The 14,961-nt window shown below is 37.1% G+C and overlaps 2 protein-coding genes across 2 annotated transcripts; both read right to left on the bottom strand.

The window, feature by feature from the left end:
- Positions 1-3: 3 nt before the first annotated feature.
- hoxb6a (homeobox B6a) lies at positions 4-3,909 on the bottom strand. The gene is made up of 2 exons (XM_053613371.1): positions 2,755-3,909; positions 4-1,865 (listed from the first exon to the last, which is right to left on the bottom strand). The coding sequence occupies exons 1-2, from the start codon at positions 3,179-3,181 to the stop codon at positions 1,609-1,611; spliced, it is 684 nt and encodes a 227-aa protein (XP_053469346.1). The 5' UTR covers positions 3,182-3,909; the 3' UTR covers positions 4-1,608.
- Positions 3,910-10,098: 6,189 nt separating this feature from the next.
- Positions 10,099-14,670, bottom strand: hoxb7a (homeobox B7a). Its single transcript, XM_053613269.1, has 2 exons — positions 13,412-14,670; positions 10,099-10,810 (listed from the first exon to the last, which is right to left on the bottom strand). Exons 1-2 carry the CDS (start codon positions 13,821-13,823, stop codon positions 10,548-10,550), a joined length of 675 nt encoding a protein of 224 aa, XP_053469244.1. The 5' UTR covers positions 13,824-14,670; the 3' UTR covers positions 10,099-10,547.
- Between the last annotated feature and the right edge of the window lie 291 nt (positions 14,671-14,961).

Below are 14,961 nucleotides of genomic sequence, written 5' to 3'. Positions count from 1 at the left end.
ATCTAATGCTTGATGAAAATAGGTTATTTAAATTTATTTTCATGCTTCTTGGATTGCATGAAAATAGTAACTTACTCATCTTTCAAACCAAGAAGAGTAAGTTCTCAGTAAGCCATAAGGAATGTAGGATTGTGATAGATGACCTGAGCTGATATATGGTTTGTTGACACAAAAGCACAAGTTATTTCATGTATGTGCATCATGATGTGCAATTCACCATTGTGCCATACGTTTTTTTGCTTACATTTAAACCGGAAAACTGTGGTTAAAATATTCTAAATAATATTTAATGAAGCTTAGGTATTAGCCTTAAACAATAATAGAAATAAAATAGGTTAAGCAGATATCAGCAATCCAACTTCGAACATTTTTTAAATAGATTTTTGGAAGGGAAGAATCTATTGATTCTAGGCCAGTAAATGTGTCCGCATGAGTTCCATTATATCAACCACTTTTTTGTATAGCAAGATATGCATAACATGTGTAAGAAATAACTGCATTGTTCATATTATCTCGTGCTGTTAGACAGTCTGTACATGACGCGCTTTTGAAAATTATATTGTCTTTTACCTTAGAAAACATTCTGGCTACCGAGAAGGTCAGTCTCCTAACCGTTTGACCCTCTCTTGGTGAGTGCACGGTATGAACAGGTCAGCTTTCTCCTTCGGCCATCAGTTAAAAATCACTGAACCCTTTCCTTTCACTTCGTATGGAGTATTTTGGCGCTGAACTCTGGGCCGGCGTGACTTTCAGTGTGTAAAAGGGAAACTGGATTTTTGATTGACAGGAAATTTCGGTGTACCTGTTCCCTATTGAAGCCTGAAGCTGGAGCAATTATACAACATGGCTACATTGTCTGCTCTTAGGTAGCGCCCAATTTAACGTTTTTGTACAATCTGGTGTTTTCTAAACACATACGTACAGATATTTTATGAAGAAGAAATAAGCACCGCGTTGTGCTTTCCAATTTTAACAGAATTGTTTGGCAACGTGGCAAAAATAGTGGTATATTGGTTCAATACATTTGAAGGAAATGATCTTTTATATGCTATGTGGCTCAGAAATGGTCGTTTTTACTTCAAAAAAAAATTTTCACCAAACAAGGTCTGTCAGGTGGAATGTTTTCTCGCTTTATTTAATCGTTTCTCCTGATAAATATTACAACAATTGGAATCCACATACAAAATCAATAGACTATAAACTTGAACCCGACTTGTTGTTGTTGTTTTTTTAAAGAAAGCTTCAGTCCTATATTTTTCATAAATTCAGTAAACACCTCACACATTTAATCACCCTAACTAAAATGCGTCATTTCGTTTCATTTTATTTTATTTTTTACAGCTTAAATATGAGTACGAATATAACATTTAAAATACATGTATTAAACATATCAGTTTTAGATGTAAGAACAAAACCTAAATCATAATTTGCACATAAAAAAGACATTAATTAGAGACATCATGTAAGAGTTAGACATAATATAACATGAAATGTATAAGTGGAATGCTACAACGAATTTACCAATACAACTTCACCGAAGCAAATGTATGCACATGGAGAGTTTTTCCTTCTGATGAGTTATTGAGGTGTCTGCTCATTGCCATAATTTCATTCTGTCCTCTTCTCGTCTTTCTCCTCGCCACTGGTTTGTGATGAGTTGATTAATTTGTTCTCCTTTTTCCACTTCATCCGTCGGTTTTGGAACCAAATCTTGATCTGGCGTTCCGTCAGGCATAGAGCGTGCGCAATCTCAATACGGCGCCTGCGGGTAAGATACCTGTTAAAATGAAACTCTTTCTCCAACTCCAACGTCTGGTAACGGGTGTATGTCTGACGACCCCTCCGACCAGGGTTACTGAAGGTCCCTGTCCATGAAATGGAAAGAGAGGGGGTGGGGGAGTGGGCATAGACGCACATTAACGCAGAAAGCGTGCATATTATAATAATGATTGTAATGACAAATGTGTGCTTGGAAAACAGCTTGAGGACAGCAACATGACTTGCGAATTTTATGCCTCAAGACAATTATTAAGTATTTGCAATGCTATGCACTGTGTTACTTCGAAGAGTTCATATTAGCAGATATTCTTGACTGTAAGTAACAAGGCTGCCTCTAAAATCATCAACTTTTTAAAAGGCAGCACTTCTTGTAAGTGTTTGCTTGCATGTAAAATCAGTATGTCATAAAAAATAATAACAATTTCACTACTACAGGTATACTATTATAAAACTAATTTACTTGTTAGTTTCCTACATTTAGAGTGGCGCATGCTACTGTAATAATATAAACTGATATTATAAACTGAAATTTCTATTTATTACTCTCTGTATTTTGCGGTAGAGCAGAGAGAACCTGATCAAAACGGCAGTGCAGGTCATTTTATGGTAACAGTCAAGCTGATAGTGCTACTCCCCTTATGTTACAGGGCAATTCGAACTACGATTACAAATATATATTATAAATATAATATAATATAGATATAAACCTAGAGACAAACTACAATATTGTGTAACAATTGTATGATATTAATATAATAGAGGTATTGCGTTCTTTAAACTGAAAGGGTGTCATGTCTCGTCTCCGGTTTCAGTGTAACACTGTAGAGACGAATATGCTGGAGTGAGACGCCTGTATTTACACTGTATGCGCTTCCGGATTTGCACAGTCGGGCAAGTAGCACGCTTTAGCTATGTAGGCTATATCATCGGTGGCAAATAACAAAAAAAAAAGGAAATATGACAACATGTACGTACCATTGCACGAGTTCATTCTTTGCATCCATGGGTACACTGGCACCGCCGGCTTCTGTTCGTCGCCCTCGTAGATGCTTTTCCCAAGCGATTCTGTGCAATCTGTTTTCCGGTGCTCCTGACCGTGGACAAGAGAGTGTTCTTCTAAGCTAGAGAGGGCACAGGCGTTGTCTTTTTCCCTGCAGAAGCTTGCTGCTGCGTAATCGCAGGAACCGATGGTGTTCGCCCTGCCGTAGGCACCGTTGGTCTGCTGGTAAAAGGAAGAGTGGTATGCTTTCTCCTGGACACTGCTAGTTCCATATGCAGCACCGGGATAGTGTCGTAAAGGGTCTGTGTATCCGGAGGAGTATAAGGGTATCTGTCCCAAGAATGACTCCTGTCCTCCAGGCAGAGTCACCGGGAACGTGGAGTTTACAAAATAGGAACTCATTGGTAGGGCACGGTTCTTTTCCTTGGTTTATGATTTGTTGTGTTTTATAGTCCAAGCGGTTTAGCTATTAGTAGTTTATCGGAGATTGGGTTTTAGGTGAGGGGGGGGGTTGCTGGGTGGCTATGTGCCAGTGCGGGACAGAGGAATACCATACCATCTGACCAGCCAATGACCAATCGCAAGCGTCCGTGCCTGCAAATTAGCACCCTTTTTTGGGGTGGGGGTGGGGGGGAGTGGGACCGTATTTTTTCATCCTTTCTCTGTTCCTTTTCTTTCAGTGACATTGCTTAAAACGAATAACAGTTTTTTTAACGCTAATTTGAATATGTTGACACGTTCCCCACCTCTGTTTGACCGAAGTGTATGTACTGACCTATACGCAGGAGATAAGGAAGGTGCCGATAAATAAACCCAAACAGTGGCTATCCAATAAATTATATTTTCTTTATTAAGTTCCGTTATTGTTCAACTTAAATCTTTTATTTGCATTTTCAGAAATTCGATTTTACTCGTCCATTTTGAAAAATAATAAATAGACATACAGGCATAATTATATCCATTATTTCAGATTGATTGGCAAATGATAAACAATTATCACAAAAAGTTACATATAATCAGGGAGCACATGATACATATACACGATATTCCCCAAAGCCTGCTTATGTGCAACATGCTTTGGATTTGGATTTCTTTTCGGACAGATTTACTACAGCCAAGAAAGTAACTTGTGCAAATGTTTCGCAATTTGCAATTGTGACGTAGTAGCATTTATTCATATAATGACAATGTAATATTTTCTACACGTTCTCCCTCTAAATTTCGACTTTATATGTGCTGTGATAAAACAATTTGGCGCATTTGTCTTTTCTAAACATGGCACGACTCTGACCGCATTTCATGCAGGAGTTTTCCAATTTGGATTAAAACTTATGGCCTGCAAACTCCAGATAATAAGTCAGTACTCTTTCAGCTATTATTTCTGCTTTTCCCCACACTGCTTTTCAAGTCGATCGTGCGTGTGTTTGTCATTAACCAAGAGAACAGTTTTACTGGCTGGAGTCCTGTCGTTATACAACCACTGAACCATTTGGGACCCAAAAAGTGGATATTTTTAAAAGTGGCTGGGGGTTGTGTGTGCGTTTTACTTTCATTTCAATTTCCTTTTAGCATGACGAGGATGCTGCGCTTCCTTTTGCACTGCTTGGTTTTCTGTGAGCGGAAAGCATCTATTGTGTATCCACTTACATGAGAAATCAAGAGGAAACAGTGCTTATTCAAAGTCTGTTTATTATTAATAAGTGGTAGCTGCTAGTGGTGATTTTGTTATTGATGAATTCTTTACCAGGACGCCAGGCAAGGAAATAGTTTTAATCTTTTCTAAAGTCGATTTTAAAGTAATTTTGACGTTTTATGTTTTTCCGACAGATATTTTATACACACTGGGGAGGAAAATAATGTGACACCAACTCATCATAACAGAACATAATGTAAAGCAGCAGTCGTGGAAGATCACCGCGGACGATGGAACTCACTTCAGATATATGACTTTGTCAAGTATGATGTAACCTCATCTAAAGTTCTCTGCGTTTGTGATGGCATTGAATATATTGTGAGTATGCCTGTGCCTGCGTTGTATTTTCTGGAAACTTCTGCACGGCGTAATTTATTGCAGTCTAACATAGCTATTTACCTGTTTTTGTATTGAAAATGTTGTTTTTCTGTTTTGTTTTTCTAAAATGATTTGTTTATAAGTTATTAAATGATAATTTATTCTTAAAATATGTTTGTAAAAGATCCGGTTTTTTAATCCACTGGACATCTCGGGTCATAAAATTCTAACTTTTCATTAATGCGAATACCAAAAAAATACAGTTGGTTCAAATTTCATATATTTTAAGTCGATCCTGACTGAAATCAATTTTAAAAAATGAAACAATATTGTCTCTAAAATGTTTGTTTAAGTAAATCTATAGAATAGGTCTGACCACCATGCTCTGTATTTAGTGTAATCTAAAGGCTTTGAAATTACTTTGCTTTTTATTAATTATATTAATACTTAATTTGTTTTATTCATACTGAATTTATATTTAATTTCCCATCTACTTTTGTATATGGTAGAATTCTATTTGTTGGTGTGTTTTGTTATGAATACTAAAGAAGAAATTAAGCAAAAGTTTAAAATGTTTTCTTATTAAAATAAACTGATGCGACTGTCAGGGTTAAATAAAAAGTTAAATAAAAGATAACTCTACCTTGTTACCTATTCCGAAATTCTGCCGTCCGCTTCCCAGCTAATGAATTTCTACATCACATAAGTTAATTATCTTTACAGTGTTCCTTGGATCAAACAGCAACTTTCTTTGAGATCAAATAATGCAGACACATTTAAATTCACTTATCACATGCTACATTAAACTATAGACCTACTTACACAGTATTTGTCTGGAACTGCTATAGTATAAAATAAGCCTATGCATGGTCATGACCTGTTAATTTTATAATTTTTGCAATACACATTGCATTTTGTTCGAAATATCATTTACACTTTCTCGAGAAGAAGCCCTGAATTCAAACTGTTCATTATTTGGTATGCTGAAGTAATCACCCATCATCGCACAACTGTATGTACTACTGTATGCAATAGTGCACTGTGATTGTATTTATTCTATTACTGGGCTCAATAAAATCTACAAGAGACTAAACAAATAAAGCAAATGCTACTGTCTGCTTTTGATGTCCATGAAACAAAGTCTGGACTTCGGAAACGGTTAAATGTTTGGCAGTGTTTACCATCCAAGTCCACCAAATCATAAATGTAGATATCTACCACGCTGATTTTGCTGTAGGACTCATGTACTCTTCATGTGCCCCTCCCCCTTCTCACTCTATGCCGCTACTCCTTTCTCTGTTTTCGGCTACAGGAATCAGTACTTGCGCTTGCTTAAACTGCAAGGGGAAAATAACCAGAACCGATATCCGTGTGTGTGTTTGTGTGTGTGTGTGTGTGTGTGTGTGTGTGTGTACGTGTGTGTGTGTGTGTGTGTGATTGAGCACCCAGTTCAGGCAGCACTGTGGCTCAGACGGGCCGACTCACCACAAAATGCATTAAGGAATGGTCATCCGTTGACTTGCAGAAGAGTTTCAAAAGGCAGGAGAGTGGATATGAAGGAATATCCAACCCTGAGGCTTGGCTTTTCTGAGCAAGTGGCGAAAGCAGACACTTCAAAGAGCAGCAACAACAGCTTCGAGAATTTACAGCCTCTGCATTCTTTTACGTTTCACTGCCATCGGGCTGAGCAGCCAGCCCCTTCAGTTTTTTTTCTGTTATCTATGGTCCTGTTTTATTTATTGCTTTTATTTCAAAGATTGGCTATTTGCATGGCATTGAAATATAAAAAAAAAGGCAACAGAGAAAATCTTTATATGAAACATTCATATTCAAAGGAAATAAACTAAAATAGTAGACGAGAGAGAAATTGAGAGGGGCAAACATACACAGTTAGACGATCAGAAAAATCCTCACATGTGAGATCACACTCAAGAAAATGCATAAACAGTGATAGTGCGGCAAATGCACAAAATTCTCTCTCTCTCTCTCTCTCTCTCTCTCGCTCTCTCTCTCTTTCTCACAGACATGCACGCCTGCGGGCTCGCGCGCAAGCACACAGAGAGAGAGAGAGAGAGAAAGAGAGAGAGAGATAGTATTAACAAGTCGTCTGTCCTCTTAGCGAACGTCGTGACGTGAGCAGACACAATGTCATTACGCGGGATAGAACGCTAGATGGCACCAAATAGCCAGAAAACAGATTCAGCCACGACGGCAGCATTCGGCGGAAGGTTTCTTAATTTCACCATCAAGCAGGCAGCCACACTGCACCATCTCCCTTTATATTGTTTAGCTCAAACTACAGACATTACTTAAACAGAATTCGCCTCGTTATACAGCGAACAAAAAACATGTTTCTAAAACATTGATAGCCCGATTAATTATGTGCAACCTTTGATATATAGGCTATAGGCCTACCGATTGATTACTTCTAGATTACAAATTTAAAGAGAATGTAGTTACGTTAATGTAAACGTCATCATAGATAATGTATTCTATTGCAATATTTAATATTTCGATCAAAACTGTTGCGATAAGGTATGCCAGTTAAGAAAGAAACCCAAACAAACGGAAAACAAAGGGCGCAGGCCAGTTGAGAATGTGGTTGAATAGCAGTGTTTTCGTACATGGCAGATGACAAAAATGGTCTTTAAATAGTTCTCTTAATAAACTATCGTCAAAATAATCTCTAAGGTCAATATATTTGGTCTGCAAAAATTTACGTCGAAGAACATTGAACTGTAGAATGGAAAAGAAATTGCAGAGTTGTTTAATTATTCAGTGTGTATGTTATCTAGCGTTTCCTCTTTAAGGATTTTGATTACATTCATTCATCCATGTTCTGTCTGCAGCTTCAGTGTGTAGAAATGCGGCATTGCATCGTGCCCCTTGATTTAAGTCATTCCACGTAATAAGTGGTCCAAAAAAGTACAGCTCTGATTGGCAACCAAGCCGGTCCATCAGACACATCTCACAGCATCACTGACCTCCCTTTCCACATTACAAAGACTGCATCAACGAGTTAAAACCAAGCATGTCTGAGAATTGTATCACACATCGAATATCACTTAAAACAAGGCCGAAATAGCTTAAAAAGCATGTATTCCGTGGAGCTTCATTAAAAAACAACTTCGCTTAAAATCAAGCTCTGCGGTAGCGATAGCTCGTATTTAAAATGTTTCTTGTAAACTCAAGCTGCATCAGCGGAATTCCTATTAACCATTAAATAAAAAGGCATAATTTGTAACAGCGGACCTTACCTTTGCTGATAAGACGTTAGACAGTAGAGAGAACCCTTCGCCGTTGGTCGAGCTGGGAAGCCCTGTTGCCCTGCCCGGATCCACCATTAGTGCAAAACTGACAGTAACGCCAGTGAGTCAATCCATTTTGGTCACATTAGTCAACGGCATTCGGGTCCATGTATGAAAAAATACATGTGAATCTACTGCGTTTCCAGACCTCAGTCAGACTCTTCATCGTAAAGGATATCCCAATCATAGTCGGCCACATTAGCATAGCGAGCAAAAGAGGCTGGTCTCCCTGTTCTGTTACCAGGAGACAGAACAGTTAGCATAAACTGTATGTATATTTTCAAATTTTGCCGAAGTATAGAGAGAAGGAGGACAGTTAAAGAACGTGACGAAGCTTCATAAGGCGCAGCGGCCAAAAGAATGCTGCAATATAACCACTTGGGAAATCATAAAAAGTTCACGTTCACGGTTACCCATCCACATGACCATCCTCGGCCAATCCCAGGATCCAGGCACTCATAAAGTTCTATCACAAAGTTGTAAATTTTCATAAAACAACAAGGAATTTATTGCATTTCTCCTCAGTGCCTCAGATGCCGTCGCCATCTTTTTCTTTCACAAAAGCTTGGAAAATAGAGTAGGAAATCTAATATTTGCTTGGCGGTGATTAGATATTTTCATCGTCGTTTGATTAAAATGAAGTTCTTTACCCTTGTTACATAAAAAAAAAATCAAGATCGGTTGATCATTATGTGCATATTATAGAAAATGAGTAGATACGGACTGGCGGCCATCCTCATTTTTTAACATAATCAAAATAATTTAGAGTAATAAACAAGACTAGCATTATTGAAATGCAAAGCTTTTAACAGATATCTGACGTACCTATTATTATTTTTTTAAAGGCGTTCTGTTTTCTGTTTACATGTTATAACATGTCTACATGTGAATTGTGTGATAAGTATATTTGTGTAGACAAAATAGTTGAACACAAAACACAGAATACATCAAAAGCACAATCGCAAGTTTAAAACAATTTTAAACACCTTTAGCCACATTGCGAGACCTAAACAACACTGTAATATAAAATTGTATATAGACGGAGACTGCAAGATAATGTTATGTGCATGGCTATTTGCGTATATAAGTCGGTTGCATAATTTTGCTATTGCTATTGCAATATTATAGTATAATAAGATTATGATATCATTATTTTTACAATATTATATTGACATTAAATATGATTATTTACTTTGTAATCATGATGTAAACAATTAGTCTTACAAATGTCATTACGAATAGAGATCGTTTTGCATCAATTCACAATATATTGTATTTATACAATAAATTTGGCACATTTCCCTCGTTATGAACTCGATTGTATAACGAGTAAAATCTTCAACGAAAAACGACTAATTAGAGGAACTTCCAATGCCGTACTGACACCAAAAACGATTGACCTGTTTCCTTTGCGTTTACTTCTTTTTGTTCTTTTTATGGCGTTTTCCGGCCTGTTTATTGATGCCCTAAACACATTAGTTTACAACCCCTAATGTTACTGCACTCTTTTGGTCTCTCAAAGTAAGGAACCAGTCACGTCCTGACCTGATGTAACGGAAGTCTTAAAAGCATTCAAAAGCAAATGGTAAGAATGCACAAATTAAAACGCATTGTATTATCTTCTCTTTACTAAAATACTAAAATGAAAAATCTCCAAACGTACCGGTAATTCTTAAGCCTTTTATCCTCCATTCTGCAAAACGCTTACACATACGAATAAAATTTTTTCAAGATATTATGTTGACTGCAGTCATAGTAATCAGTAATAGTCAATAAATAAATAAATAAATAAATAAATAAATGTTTAATAATAATAATAATAATAATAATAATAATAATAATAAATACTAGTATAAAGACGTTTATGGTCAGTATGTAGTGTGTGTATATTTAGTCAATAATAAACAATTATAACAAGAAACAATAAAAAAAAACAAAGTCTAATTATTTTGTTATTTGGGTGGTGGTGCTGCTCTTGTGAAAATGAAGAAAATAACGAATAGGTGACAAACTGAAAAGGAAAATCTTTTTTCACTTTTATTGGCACATTTTCTTGTTACATAAAAAATTATCAATCTTACAGTCCACTGTACATATCTTTAATAAAAGTAATTTTTTAAAAAAAACTTATATGGCAGCCAACAACACACCCACGAATATACATCTAATCAGGCAACAGCACAAGAAGTGGGCCTATAAAAATAATTTAAATATTACAACTTTCTGACAAAAGTAATATTTTAAACAGTACGAAAGCATTTAAGTAGAACAACGTTTAAGTATTTCTCATATAACAAAATGTTTAAAGAACGAATGCATAGGTTATTTAGTGCTTTTATAGGTCTACGTAACACACAGAGGGACTTTTACATGTAAATAAATTTCATTTTGTAAATTAAATGTATTAAGAGATTAAAGATGCTGTGCGTGGTATCAGGCTTCCTTGCTCTTATTCTCTGCCTGCCTGTTCTTCCTCCTCCTCTCCTGGATGTCCTACAATGGGAGACCTACAGCTCATTGCCTTGTTCTCTTTTTTCCACTTCATACGGCGGTTCTGGAACCAAATTTTTATTTGTCTTTCGGTGAGGTGAAGAGCGTGGGCTATCTCCACGCGCCGTCGCCGCGTCAGGTAGCGGTCGTAGTGGAATTCCTTCTCGAGCTCCAGAGTCTGATAGTGCGTGTAAGTCTGGCGGCCCCGCTTTCTTTCTGCACCTGTAAAGAAGAAGTATCAGTGAAAGTACAATAACAAAAAAGTTTTATTTGTGTTGTTTTGGGGTTTTTTTTTATAACAAAGAAATAAAAGTAAATGAAAGAGATATGGTATTATTATTATTTTTATTGTATTTTATTATTGTTGTTGTTGCTGTTGTTGCTGTTGTTGTACAGAAATTAATACTATATACACACAATTTATACTGTAGTGTCCGTTACTCTGTCATACTACACATTAGCCTAGTGTGTGTATGTGTGTATGTGTGTGGGGGGGGGGGGGGGGGGGGTGAGATACATGTACATGCATAGAACTAGCCTACATACATTTTGTATGAGATACCATGTATAAGCGAATATTGAACGGGGAATTGTGACGAATAAATGACACGTTCCCGACTCAGAAACGCTTTGGCCTACAACCAATCAACAAATTATTTTAACTATTTTCAATTTAATCTCTAGACAGAAACAGTGGAGCGTTCTCGTGCATCCATTTTGGTAAGACGCATATTTAAGAGCAGGAGACGAGAACAGTAATCTTCACAGTGTGGTTCTGTGTCCCGCCGATATGAACCAGACGGCTTTCTCCCGTTTCCGTTTTGAGCAAATGGAATCTGTTTTACGTTTGTGTGCTTTTGAACTTTTTTATTGCTGTCCTTAGCCAGTGTGGTATTTATTTCCGTCTCTGGCGATGTGTCACTTTTTACGTGATAAGCGATAAGGGAGAAAAAGAAAGAAAAAGAAACAAGGAATAGAAGATAAGGGGAAAGAAATTAGGACCCATGCAAATAAGGGGTTTCTTATTAACGAAATATCCTACATTAAACGTAATAAATATTATATTTAGTGTGTGTTTCTCTCCGGCATGTTTTCATACAAAAAAGTGCGTTGTACTTCTTTGTAGTGTTGTGCTGCGTTGTGCTGTGTTTTAGAACGCATTCTGTGTGTGTGTATGTGTGTGTGTGTGTGTGTGTGGATGTGTGTGTGTGTGTGTGTGTGTGTTTTGACGACTAATAAAGTAAACCACTAATGTCTTCGATGTGAATTTTGTTGATTATATATAGAATATGGGGTTGTAAGTCGTGTACAGTATAGATCCTCGCTAGGCCCCACTGTAGGTTTTCCACAAATTTCTTTGTATTTGATCACATAGATTAGTTTCCATAGTAACATAAATAATACATTGAAATTGGCCTGGTACGGATAATTTAAACGCATCATCATATTTTATGCATTTAGTGAGTTAAAATCAGCCAATAAACTGTCCTTTTGGTTGTATATTTAGTGTCACATTTCCTATTTTTTTCATTTTGCTTACTGTGTAGCTATATGTAGGTATGTAGACGTACCTGTATAGTTTACTGAGTGCGGTTTAAGCAACATTTAATTTATCATGAATAATCTAATCACTACAACCAAAAAACTTAACATCAAACCAAAAGAGTTACACCCGACTGATTTATGGAGCAAAACAAAGTAGTGCTTTAAACTGAAACTTGATTATTATGCAAAAGAGTTGCTCACATTATTGGCATCTACGCAACGTAAGATATGAAATTCCTTTGCAGAACTTGAAGTACACCTTCAACTGTTAATAAGGCATGCACCTATATTAACTTTCTTGTCATTTTAAAGGTCAGGAATGTTTTGGAAATGTTTTAATAATTTAGTAATATGTATAGCTCCTAAATATCAAGGAACCCATTAAGGTCAAAATATACATTTTTCTAAACTATTTATACCTTGTCTTTTTGCCCAGTATTAACCAGATGAGTGCGTTTTACATATACATAACTTTTACATATGACTGGTCGAGCACGTGAGATTGCTACGAATTATCGTGCTGTTGCCTTTGCTGTGCTGTGCCTTGGTTTCTTATAAAAATAGTTTAGTCAAAAACACGTGAAAACACAAAACGCGTGAAAACACTAAACAAATTTCTATTAGGCACTCTAAACCCAGTCTTGATATGAGAAATGGGAAGAGATGTTGCGAAACGGATTATCAAGTAAAAAGACGAGCAAACAAATAACAGTTGGTAATAAAAAGCCGATGTCTTGCCTAATACACGCACCACTTCAAGTTATGAAAGCATTGACTCTATTTATGAAATCCTAAAAATACTGCATTTTATTAAAACTTACTAAAGCCTCCCCACACCACGAAGTCAATGGAAACATTTGTCAGCCAACCAACATGACAGTAATTTAGAGTTGCAATAAAATATCGCATAACAGTCATTTAAATCAACTTCAAACTTAAATCAAACTTCTGACTGTCATAAATCCATATTTTTGGCTCTTTCTAGAGTCGTTTTACTGGGAAATGTAAACAGTACGGACAAGTTAGATCAAAACTCGGAGTGTACTCGTATCGATGATAAATCGTTGCTCCAAACCCACTATAACTTTGTTTTTGCAAAATACTTACATAACATTTATATATTTAACGTTTTAAACGATCTTAATCTTTGACTGAGGTTGCATATCAATGACAATATCCAAGTTCTCGAAAAAAGCACCAGACAGAGTTCTGAACGCTCCTTCCTTCTCCTCACATAAATATGAGCACTGTCCTTTAAAATCAGAAGTTTCCACAGACCTGTACTTCTCATCCACGGATATAACCTGAGGTTGTCCTTTTGTTGATGGCAGTAACGATGGTTTGTCTTGCTACAGCTGGAAGGATCGGCACACATAACGGTCAGCCTGTGATTCCGTATGGGCGAGCAGTGTATATCCAAACTGCTGTCTCCCAGGTTATATGTTGAGGAGTACCTACCCTGGCTCTGGGTGGAAAGGCTGTCATTGTTATTGTCCATGCCCGGTAGAGGGGCTGAGGACGAGGGAGTGAGAGTGAAAAACGGTGCAGTGCTCGTGCTATTGGCGCTGGTCCGCTGTAAACTAGACGCCAAGACGCAAGAAGTTTGCTCGGGAAAGGCTCCATTTACAAAGATTGGACTCGTGGCTTGGTACTGAGAACAAAATGTGTTAGCACAATACAAGGAACTCATAATTTGCGTTTTAGAGTATATTTAACAAGCGTAAATAAAATTTTATAGAATTACAGTCTAGAAAAGATTTACACCAAAATCACTCCCTTTGAAAATTACCACGTGACAGTCGGCACGTGACGGAGAGCCTTCCAATTGGCGATAGTCTTCTTATTCTGTCTGGTGTGGGGGGAAAAACCTACGCTGGCTCTCCACCTACAGTAGACTGCGCAAAATTATTTAGCTACAGACAAGAATTACCACAGTCGATAGTAAGGCAGAGCAAAAAAAATTAAATCGATTAACTATTGAATAGCCTGCATTTCTGAGCATTTCTGTAATCACCGGATTCAGTGTTCAGTGATAACCCAGCCTGAGGTTGAAATTATGGAATCTGGGCGTCGAGATTTTGGACGGATGTTATGTAGCTTGGAGCACACCAGCCAAATAATAATTTTAAAATATTTATTCCAGTGCCAATTTTAGTCACTGTGAACATCCACCTGCAATTCGCCAGTTAGTCCCCAAAAGTCATCAATGAGGACTGTGGAAACTGTGTATACTCGGGTGTGTCTGTTTAAGAACACATATAAGGCATAGTGGAGTATCAGCAGGCCCTTACTTAAGGAAGTTTCTGCTTCAGAGCATCTCTATAGCCGGACCATTCACCGCAACCATTTCCACGGCACCGTTTTCCATAGCCCACATATCACTTCATTGTCTAAACCTTAGAAACAAGTGTGTGTGTGTGTGTGTGTGCGTGCGTGTGTGAGCGAGAGCGAGAGAGAGAGAGAGAGAGAGAGAGAGAGAGAGAGAGAAATGGTGTAGGTACTTGAGAAAACCGTGCTGAACCAACAATTCACCTGCCCGAAATCAGTTTATATTAACAATTTTCTGCAAAACACAACTAGTACTTAGAGAAAAGTATCAGGTACTCAGATAATCGCACTCTGTTTGATACCATAAAGTATCTTGTTACAATATGGGTCTATTAAAAATAATTATGAAGGGTTTAAATTAATGTGTCTCACGTCATATCACTCAGTAATACACAACTAAGTACCAAGTACATACCAAGTACCAAGTACCAGATTTAAAAACCGTAAAGGTTGTTAATACCCAAGTGGACGAAGACACAATGATACATTTAAAACTGCAG

The sequence above is a fragment of the Ictalurus furcatus genome, chromosome 2 (assembly GCF_023375685.1).
Source record: "Ictalurus furcatus strain D&B chromosome 2, Billie_1.0, whole genome shotgun sequence".
Classification (NCBI taxonomy): Eukaryota; Metazoa; Chordata; class Actinopteri; order Siluriformes; family Ictaluridae; genus Ictalurus; species Ictalurus furcatus.
Note: the sequence above shows the minus strand (reverse complement) of the source record. Positions and strands in the feature narration are given on the sequence as shown.